A 10193-nucleotide genomic window follows, 5' to 3' on the forward strand; every position below is an offset into this window, starting at 1 on the left:
CAAGAGATGAGGGGTAGAAGAGAGGGCCCAGGTAGAAGAGAGGGCCCAGGTAGAAGAGAGGGCCCAGGTAGAAGAGAGATGAAATCCAGGAGGATACAGGATAGAACCATGTTGTTTTTCTTTTATGTCAATGTAATTTGTATGTATTTGTATGATAACTGAACCAGCGCCCTGCTACTCTGTCATTAAAAGACCGGAAGGAGGCTACAACCTCCTTCATAGAAGACAGAAAACCTGGCCCTACAGTTTCCACATTTTTTTCCTCGGTCCGTCCTAGAAAAAGCAGAAACAAAAGCCATAAGAAAAAGGTCCACACAAAAAAAAAAGTCCCCTGCTGTATACTCACAGACAAGAGCTTACCTTGGGGGCAGTATGGGACCCAAGCGGGTGCTCCATCCTCGAACCTGTCCTCAAGCTCCATACAGTGAGTGGAGATCAGCCAGAGAAATAGGCTGCTGTCCCAGGCAGCATGTCCTCAGTGTACTACGCCGTGTTCCTTAACACGGTGCCGGAAAGTGCATCACGTGACTTCCGGTTCCTGCGTCACCGGAAGTCCTTCGACGCCATCTTGGTACACCTCGGCGAATCACAAGGAGGACAAGGCTTCCACCAGGCAGAGCTGGGGGGGGGGAACCTGAAGGAAGTTGTCGTCACTTTTTTACCAGCAAGCACCTCCAAAATAGGGAACCCTTCTGGCAGAAAGTACAGGGACTAATATATCCAGGACTTGGCCACAACCAGTACTGGATGATGCCAGAGAAGGGGGGGTCCGCCAACCAGTTACCAGACCTAGGAAAAAACAAAAATAAGGTCGGTGCTCCTGGAGTGTCTGGAAACACAAAACAACTGAGGGTCAGAGGAAAGGGAGGGGCTTTTTAAAAATTGTATCCGATTTGTTTCCTGTAGAGGGTGGAGCCAATATCTGTCCTGGTAGGTGAGGTGGGAAAAACACCTTGCGTTTTCTGGCCCCCCCAAGCCCCCCCTCCCCCATTTTACTTACCCAAGCCACAAAACTCTGTGGGCTCGTTCCCACAATGGTTTCCCCCAGCTTGAGGCGGCTTGTCATTGGAGATTGACAGCAGTGGGAGCCAATGGCTGCGCTGCTATCAGTCAAATCAATGATGCACCAGGGGAAAATTGATCCAGCCGCATCAAGGGGAGCGCACCCGCAAGCTAATCCCCTTGAGCGCTTCCCCAAGAAGGGGGATGGTCGAGGGACCCCAGAAGACCAGGTTTAGAGCCACTGTGCAAAACGAACTGCACAGTGGAGGCAAGTATGACATATTTGGATATATTTTTTACACACACACACACACACACCTTTTAGTGTTTTTATCTTTCCTGTATGTGATTTTTTCTTACAGCCAACATCAAATTACATCATGTTATGATCACTGCTACCCAGGTATCTGAACATAAGTAATACGATCTGCATGGTTTGAGATTACCAGGTCCAACAGAGAATCATTCCTATATTGCTGTTACTAAGACTCCACCTAAATCAACCATTTATTGAATCAAGAACGTCAAGGAGAGAGAGGTTTAATTGTTGTGAAGAAAGCTTCAGGGCACCCAAGAAAGTCCACCAAGCACCAGGACCATCTCCAACAGTTTTTTCAATTGCAAGATCGGGGCACCACCAGTGCAGAGCTTGTTTAGGAATGGCAGCAGGCAGGTGCATCTGCACGAACAGTAATGCAAAGAATTTGAGGATAGTCTGGTGTCAAGAAGGGCAGCAAGGAAGCCACTTCTCTTCAGGAAAAACATCTGTGACGAATCCCCTTTCCAATTGTTTGGGGCATCCAGAAAAAAACTTGTCCGGAGAAGAAAAGGCAAGCGCTACCATCAGTCTTGTGTAATTCCAACAGTAATGCATCCTGAGACCATTCATGTGTGAGGTTTCTTCTCAGCTAAGGGAGTGGGCTCACTCACAATTTTGCCTAAGAACACAGTCATAAAAAACGGCACAAAAACATCCTCCAAGAGCAACGTCTCCCAACCATCAAATGAACAGTTTGGTGACCAACAATGCCTTTTCCAGCATGATGGAGGACCTTGCCATAAGGCAAAAGCGATAAGTGTACAAACCTGATGCTCTGCAAGTTTAACATGCCCACACTTGAAGCCCCACTACTGTGCCAAAAAAACCTTCAAGCTCTGTTAAAGCTGCCACATTAACCACTTCAATACCAGGCACTTACACACCCTTCTTGCCCAAGCTAATTTTCAGCTTTCTGCGCTGCAGCTGTTTAAATTGCGCGGTCATGCTACACTGTACCGAAACAATTTTTATCGTCATTTTGTTCCCACAAATAGAGCTTTCTTTTGGTGGTATTTAAACCCCTCTGCAGTTTTTATTTTTTGCTAGACAAATAAAAAAAAAAGAATTGAAATAAAAAAGTTTGTTATAAAATGTTGTAAATAAGTATGTTTTCTCCTTCACTGATGGGCACCAAGGTGGCACCGATGGCACTGGCAGGCATTGCTGCTGTGCACTGATTGGCAGCTGCCTGGTGGTCTAGGGTGGCATGCCTGGTGGTCCAGTGTGGTGGACATCCCTGGTGGATGGGCATCCGAGGAGGGGCTGTGCTGATAATCAGCACAGACCCCCCGGCAAGGAGAGCAGCCGATCAACCGCTCTTCCTGTTTACATCAGGATCAGTTGTGATTGGACACAGCTAATCACATGGTAAAGAGCCTCCTCAGAGGCTCTTTACTGAGAGCAGCGTAGTGGTGTGTCAGACTGACACGCTGCAAAAACAACGATCCCCGCCATGCGTGCCCCCACTGGAGCGCGGCGGCTGTTATCTTGCCAGGCATCATAGGACGCCCAGTCAGGATAACTGAACCACCGCCGGGCCGTCATTCTGCTACGGGTGCGCAGACTAAGATGCCGCGGCCTTGTGGAGTAGGGTTGCCACCTGTACGTTAGACACTGAAATCTGGCCGGAGGGGGTGGAGCCAATGTCGATTTAGGAAGGGCTTCTTTTGGATGCACAGCGCTTGTCTTTACTCTCCTCCCCCCAGGCGCCACAATGATTGTAGTGAAGTCTGTGTCCTAACAACCGAAAAGTCGCGAGCTCCGCCCCCTAACTCCAGCTGAACATCTTTCTCGCAGCGGCTTCTCTCCCTGCAACACGCACAATTCCCCCTGCATCTACAACAGAGGACGACAACCGGGGGGGGGGGGGTACACACACTCCAGCCTGATGCCCGCATCATCTCCCGAAGCCCGCACCGGAAGCCTGACTCTCTTAAGGTACAGACAGTACTTATCTTCTGTGGGTAATAGTCGTGCTGTGCACTGGACAAAGAGGAAGGGAAAGATCTGGAAGAGAGGGTCGCTCTGCAGGGGGGGGGGGGGGGGGACAGAAGTTTGGAGAGAGAGCTGACCTGAACCCAGCAATCTCTGCATAAGCAATCCTCAACCCCTCTGTACGTAGCGCAGCGCTGAATTCTTCACTTTGTACGTAAGTGCACTCCACAACACTGTACTCTGTTCGCAGCGCACGGCTCACAATCTGCAGTCTGTCGAGCAACATCTGCCAGCTAAAAAACACTGGCCGCCAATCGGCCTGTGTGTATGGCAGCAGGTCCAAAAGAAGCTGGCTGTTCAGCTGGCTTCTGTCAGACGAGCATGCTGGAAATATCAGCAGCCGATATACTGGCTCCTAACTTTTATAGCTGGCTCCTAAAATTCAAGCAAATTTGTCAAGCCCTGATTTACATAGTAATCAATGCATTTTTATAGCACTGATCACTGTATAACATGCGACTGGTCCAAACATTGTGTCAAAAGTGTCCAATATGTCCACCGCAATGTCACAGTCATGAAATAAAAAAAAATTGCCGCTGTTACTAGTAAAAAAAAAAAAAACACACACACACACACTTATCCCCTATTTTGTAGACACTAACTTTTGCGCAAACCAAATATACGCTTATTGCGACTTTTTACCAAAAATATGTAGAAGAATACAAATCGGCCTAAATTGAGAAAGAAAAAAAAGTTTTTAAATATATATTTTTGGGGATGTTTACTATAGCAAAAAAAAAAAAAAAAAAGTGCTCCCCCCCCCCCCAAATTGTCGTTCTTTGTTTCTAGCGCAAAAGATTTTATATGTCGCATGACCGCACATTTGCCATTCAAAATGTTACAGCACTGAAAGCTATAATTTGGCCTGGGCAGGAAGAAGGTCAAAATGCCCTGTATTGAATGAAGTGGTTAAAATGGCCATTTTTTTAGACGTTTTTTAAAATGACATTTTTTGGCATTTTAGTGTAAAAAAAAAAAAAAAAAAAAAAAAAAAAAAAAAATTGTGTCGCTTTTATTCCTATTACAAGGAATGTAAACATCCCTTCCAATAGAAAAAAAACCATGACAAGTCCACTTAAAGCGGTTGTAAACAAGCATATAATTATTATTTTTTTACATCTGCAAGGAAAAAGCCATAACGAGCTAATATGCACCGCATATTAGCTCATTATGAAATACTTACCTCGGAACGAGGTAGGTAACTCACCTGGTCCACGCCGAGCCTCGGCGTGTCTTCCGGGTATCGCCGCTCCAGCAATGTGATTGGCTGGAGCGGCGATGACGACACTCCCGCGCATGCATGCGCGCGGGAGATTTCCTTTCCGGCATTGGTCGGCGGGGCCGGCCCTTCAGCCGAGGATTCCCCCTGCGCATGCGCTGCTGCAATCAGCTGCGCATTGCGAGGGGAATATCTCCTGAACCGTACAGGTTTAGGAGATATTCTTTATACCTACAGGTAAGCCTCATTATAGGCTTACCTGTAGGCAAAAGTGAAAAAAGTGGGTTTATAACCACTTTAAATATGAGATCCGAGGTCTTTTTGACCCCAGATCTCATATTTGAGTGGACTTGTCATGCTTTTTTTCTATTAGAAGGGATGTTTACATTCCTTGTAATAGGAAAAAAAAAGAAATTCGCTTTGCTATACAAGTGGTTTGGATTACAAGCATGCTTCCGGAACAAATTATGCTAGCAATCCGAGGTTTTACTGTAGTCAAAATTAGACAAATAAACACACGTAAATGAGGGCGGGTTTGGTCCACACATAGGCAGACAAGCCTGAGATCCAGGACCTCACAATGCCTTGCAGCACATGTGAGCACCAGAGTGACATTCTCGCCTAGGCCAGAAAGGGTGAAGTACTGCTCTGCAAAATGAAAGCTAGAAACTAATTGGATGAGAGACACACACACACACAGCTGCTCCAGGCTTGGCAAGTTCCCCTCTAATAACAGGTTATAAGCGACGCACATCTTTAGAACATGGCTGAAAAAACAGCATGGTAAACTCGGTCTCCTAATGAGGAACAAGCAGCTTGCAAGGTCCCTGCACACCACGCGGCCACCTATGCAAGCACGTCCCTCCATCCACACCCTCACCTTCCTCAGCCTCTCCATGAGAGCACTCTTGTTCCCGCCGATATCCAAATTCCGCCTCTTCAGCTCGGCCTTCAGGTCGATAACCCGCAGCTCGCTCAACTTCTTGGTTTCAACGTCAGGAATAACGCTCGAGTCCACGGTGAGCTCTGCCATGATACCCGAATACAACGGTCGACGCTTCCTTATCAACAACTCTTATCGCAGCACCCACTTCGAGGGCATCGAACGAAGACAATGCGCATGCCACGCCTGCGCAGTGACTGCACCGGAAGTACATCAACCTGCATGTCCCACCGGAAATGATTTGTGGACATGGTGCGCATCGGCTATAGTGCTCCGCCTTCCGCGATCGTTAGAATTAATTTCCAACCTTATATTACTGGTACTGCGCCATGAAATGGCGGTGTTTTCGTAAATAAAGCCTGTGTTGTAAACGCCCGTTGTAAACTTATGTGTTTGTTGTTCGACATAAGTAACGCCCAATTTCCATGGACTGTGTCGTTGTAGTGTAAATGTGGCATTATAACAGCAATTACCGATTCAATACATTATTCCCCTTGTTTACTGTTGGGTTAAAGCTAAATTTCCCACATATTAACTTGATGAAAAAGAATGTTCTTTAGCAAGGAACGTACATTACACATTCATAATTATATTGGCAAAATGTGCGTTCTGTAGTTTGCCTCCAGCAGCATTGCTCCTGTTTCTTCTTGCCAGAGGCTTCCATTTTGCTGAAGCCCAAAGCCCCTGAAAAGCAGTAAATCATAAAGCAATTTAACGGTTTCCAAAACAGTTACATTCCTGGAATGCCGAGACAGATAACTGTCACATTTGCTTGTGTCCTCAACCAAACTGTCAAACCATCAAATGTCTGGTGTGATAAGTGATCGCATGTGCAGGACCATGGAAGTTGCAGATTAAACAGAAGCAGCTTCCTTGGCTGTAACGGATAGGAGGGTTTAATTTTGCTTTAGGGCTGTCAGCAGATTGGCATCTACAGACCTGGTGTTCTGTTAAATTAGCCAACTTGTCAGAAACTCCATCAGTAGTTGAAGATTTTGACGAATTGCTGTTTGGACACAACACCGGCAACCAAATATAGTCCGGCACAGGAAGATTTAGCCATTTTGACAGCACAGCGGCTAATGAGGTCAAAGTTGTCGCCGCCTCGGAGGTGGCCATTTTGTTGGCCAATATGTCAACGGAGTAACAATCTCTGCTCATAATATCATGCACCAGACTGTATTCGATTGCCAGTGTTGTGTCCAAACAGCAGTTCATCAAAATCTCCAATTACTGATGTTTTAAAGAAACCGGAAGTGGAGTAGTTGGAGTTTCTGACGAGTTGGCTGTTTTGACAGAACGCCGGCACTGCCTAAAAATGGAGCGCAACTGAGCATGTGCAGAGCAGGGTGAGAGAATGTATTACTGGATTTTAAACATCATATACACTTATTTTTAATGTTTTACATAGCTATACCTGCCGAAGGGGCCAGCCTGAAATGATCTAGAATGGGGGTCAGCAACATGTAGATTGCGGATAGGTGACTGGTAGATCGCAATCTGGGTTTGCTGATTCAGAGCATCAAACAGAGTGTAATGCAGAGGGACTACAGTAAAACTTTGGATTGCAAGCAAAATTAGTTCCAGAAACAATAGGATTTTTGTACTCATCGTAAAATCCTTTTCTCTGTAGTTCATGGACGGACACAGCAGAATCACTGAACATTAGGTATTTCCCTTCTATCGGGAGAGGACTAGACAGAAAACATTGTAAAAGTGTTAATACAACTTTAAACTGTACAGTACCGCCCAGGGGGCGGTCCCTCTAGATACAACCCCACTTCCTGCACACAGCAGCCTCAGTTCATCCAAAAGCAGTACAAACATAGAAAAAAGGAGGGGTGGGTGCTGTGTCTTTCCATGAACTACAGGGAAAAGGATTTTACAGGGAGTACAGAAATCCTATTTTCTCTTCCGTTCATGGACGGACACAGCAGAATCACTGAACATTAGGTACGTCCCCAAGCAGTGCAAAAAAAAAAAACGAGGGGTGGGAACAGCAACCAAAACAGACTTCACCCTAAACATAACCAGAGCTCCCCAACAGAGGAGATGCAACCTAAACGGCCGCCTACAAAACCTTGCAGCCGATGCTAGCATCCGAAGATGCACTCACATCAATCTTGTAGAATTTGGTGAAAGTGTGAATGGACGACCAAGTCGCTGCCTTAAACACCTGGGAGACAGACGCTTGATGTCAGAAAGCCCAGGAGGCACCTATCGCCCGGGTAGAATGCGCCGTGACAGGAAATGAAGGTGCCCGTATGGCATAGGCCGGAATTACGACCTGTCTAATCCATCTAGAAATGGTGTTCGATGAGACCACCATACCCTTCTTAGGACAAGTCACTGAGACAAACAGTGAGTCCGACTTCCGGAACGAAGCTGTAGTGGACAGGTACACCCGGAGAGCTCAGACCACGTCCAAGGAATGCAAAGCAGCCTCTTTGGGATGCAAAAGACGAGGGCACAAGGACGGAAGTACAATGTCCTCATTGAGATGAAAAGCCGAAACGACCTTTGGAAGAAACGAAGGCTGCGGGCGTAGCACCGCTTTATCCTTGTGAAGGATCAAATAAGGAGCCTTGCAAGACAAGACTGCCAGCTCAGAAACCCGTCTAACTGACATAATGGCCACCAAAAAGGACACCTTTTGAGAGAGAGTCAACAAAGGAATCTCCCTGATATTTTCAAACGGTGGTTTCTGAAGTACCGAGAGGACCAAATTCAAGTCCCACAGAGGCTAAGGCGATCACACCATGGGGACCACATGTTGAACCCCCTGTATAAACATACTCACCAGGGAATGCGCCACCAAGGGCAGTTGAAAAAAGACAACCAGGGCAGAAATCTGCCCCTTAATGGTACTCAAAGCAAGTCATTGGTCCACACCATGCTGTAAAAACAGCAGAACTCTGGAGACCGAATACACCCAAGGTCGCCAACTTAGCTCTTCACACATAGAGATGTAGGCCTTCCAAGTACGATGATAAATCTTCCTAGAGGAAGATTTACATGCTCTTAACATGGTAGCAATAACCGCATCCGACAGGCCGCGGTCCTTCAACACCTGGCTTTCAATAGCCACGCCGTAAAAGCCAGAGACTGTAAAGCAAGATGAAGTATGGGACCTTGTGACAGAAGGTCCTCTCGCAGCGGTAGTCGCCACAGAACATCCACCACCAGACACACCAGGTCAGCGTACCAGGGACGGCGAGGCCAATCCAGAGCAATTACAATCATCGTTATTCCCCCGGTCTGCACCCTGCGTAGCAGACGAAGCAGTAGTCTCAGCGTAAATCAGCCTATACTGCTCCCACAGGGTGTTATGGAAGGCGTTCCAGCAGTATGGCCATCAGTAACAATGGCAGGAGAATCCAGTCCCGGCGCAATGCGCGGTGGCGCACGAGTACCTGCGTGTGCACAAGGTCGGCGGCGCGCGTGACGGCGTTTGGCGCCAAAACACGCTATTTAAAGCAGCCAGGTCCCTCACTATCTTGCTGTCCAGTCTACAGCATATCACTGGAGTATCCTGCATCTGTGAACCTGTTGTATCCTGATTACCTGACCCGGCTTCCTCTGACCACTTCTGCCTGCCACCTGCCCCTGATCCCGGCTACGTCTGACCACCGCATTTGCTCAACCCCTTGCTCTGTTCTCTGCCCGCCTGTTATACCGACCCAGCCTGGACTTTGACTACCCTTTGGACTTTGCTCTGGCTTCTGATCTGCCCGCCTGTTTTTTAAACCGGTCTGCTTCACCTGCTTGATTCCTGTCCCGCAATTTCCGGGCCGCATCCAGCCTGCTACTCAGCTTACTACCAGGCGCTTGTGTCCCTCTGAACTCTTGATCCCTGTCTACTCTACCAGGGGCTCCTGAGTCAGAGGCTTACGAGAGGCCGCTCCCTGCACGTTGGGCTCCACCACCAGTGTCGGCCCAGGGGTCTCTTGACCGCGCCACAAACCTTGACACCTTTCAATTGAGTCGTGAAGCCAGCAGGTCCATGTCTGGAGTGCCCCACCTGTTGCAAATTAGTTGAAACACCTCCGTGTGCAATGACCATTCTCCTTGGTCCAGCAACTGGCAGCACAGATAGTCCGCCTGCCAGTTCTCCACACGCGGAATGTATACAGCCGAGAGAGCCGGCACGCTTTGTTCTGCCCACCTCAGAATGTGAGCGACCTCCGAGGGTGCCACCAAGCTCCTTGTACCCCCTTGATTGTTGACATATGCCACTGCCGTGGCGTTGTCTGACTGGATCCTGACCGGGCACCCCTGCAGGCTCTGAGACCACCAAGAGAGGCAATGCCTGATTGCTCGAAGCTCCAGCATGTTGTGATCACTGTCCACTGAAGGGGGAGAAAGGACTTTCTGGCTCGGAGGGTCGGAGACCTCAGCCACAAGACCAGGGAGGCCTTGACCTCCTGGTCCACTCAGATCTGGCAATCCAGGGACAACGGAGACTTGTCCCATTTTTTCAGAATGTCCTTCTGCAAGGCACGAGTGTGAAATTGAGCGTATGGTACCGCCTCGAAGGAGGCCACCATGAGTCCCAGGACTCGCATTCAAAAATGTAGCGACGACCTTCTGCAGGAGGACAGCAGACTCACCGCTTCCTGCAAAGTTTTTAGTTTATCTGAGGGAAGAAAAACTCTTGCCTCTAGGGAATCCAGGACCAGACCCAGGTATTCCAGGTGCCGAGTCAGCACCAACAG

At 48.0% G+C, this 10193-nt stretch overlaps 1 protein-coding gene across 3 annotated transcripts in view; it reads right to left on the reverse strand.

The window, feature by feature from the left end:
* Positions 1-5689, reverse strand: part of LOC120911959 (scaffold attachment factor B2-like) — a 137024-nt gene extending 131335 nt beyond the window's left edge. For 2 of the 3 annotated variants that reach the window (XM_040322567.1, XM_040322566.1), the window contains exon 1: positions 5416-5688. In XM_040322567.1, coding sequence (XP_040178501.1) covers positions 5416-5568 — 153 coding nt within the window. In that variant the 5' untranslated portion in view covers positions 5569-5688. Of the gene's footprint in view, positions 1-5415 lie in introns of all 3 variants that reach the window. The other variant, XM_040322568.1, reaches the window with a different exon arrangement.
* Between the last annotated feature and the right edge of the window lie 4504 nt (positions 5690-10193).

Source organism: Rana temporaria, chromosome 1 (genome assembly GCF_905171775.1).
Source record: "Rana temporaria chromosome 1, aRanTem1.1, whole genome shotgun sequence".
NCBI lineage: Eukaryota > Metazoa > Chordata > Amphibia > Anura > Ranidae > Rana > Rana temporaria.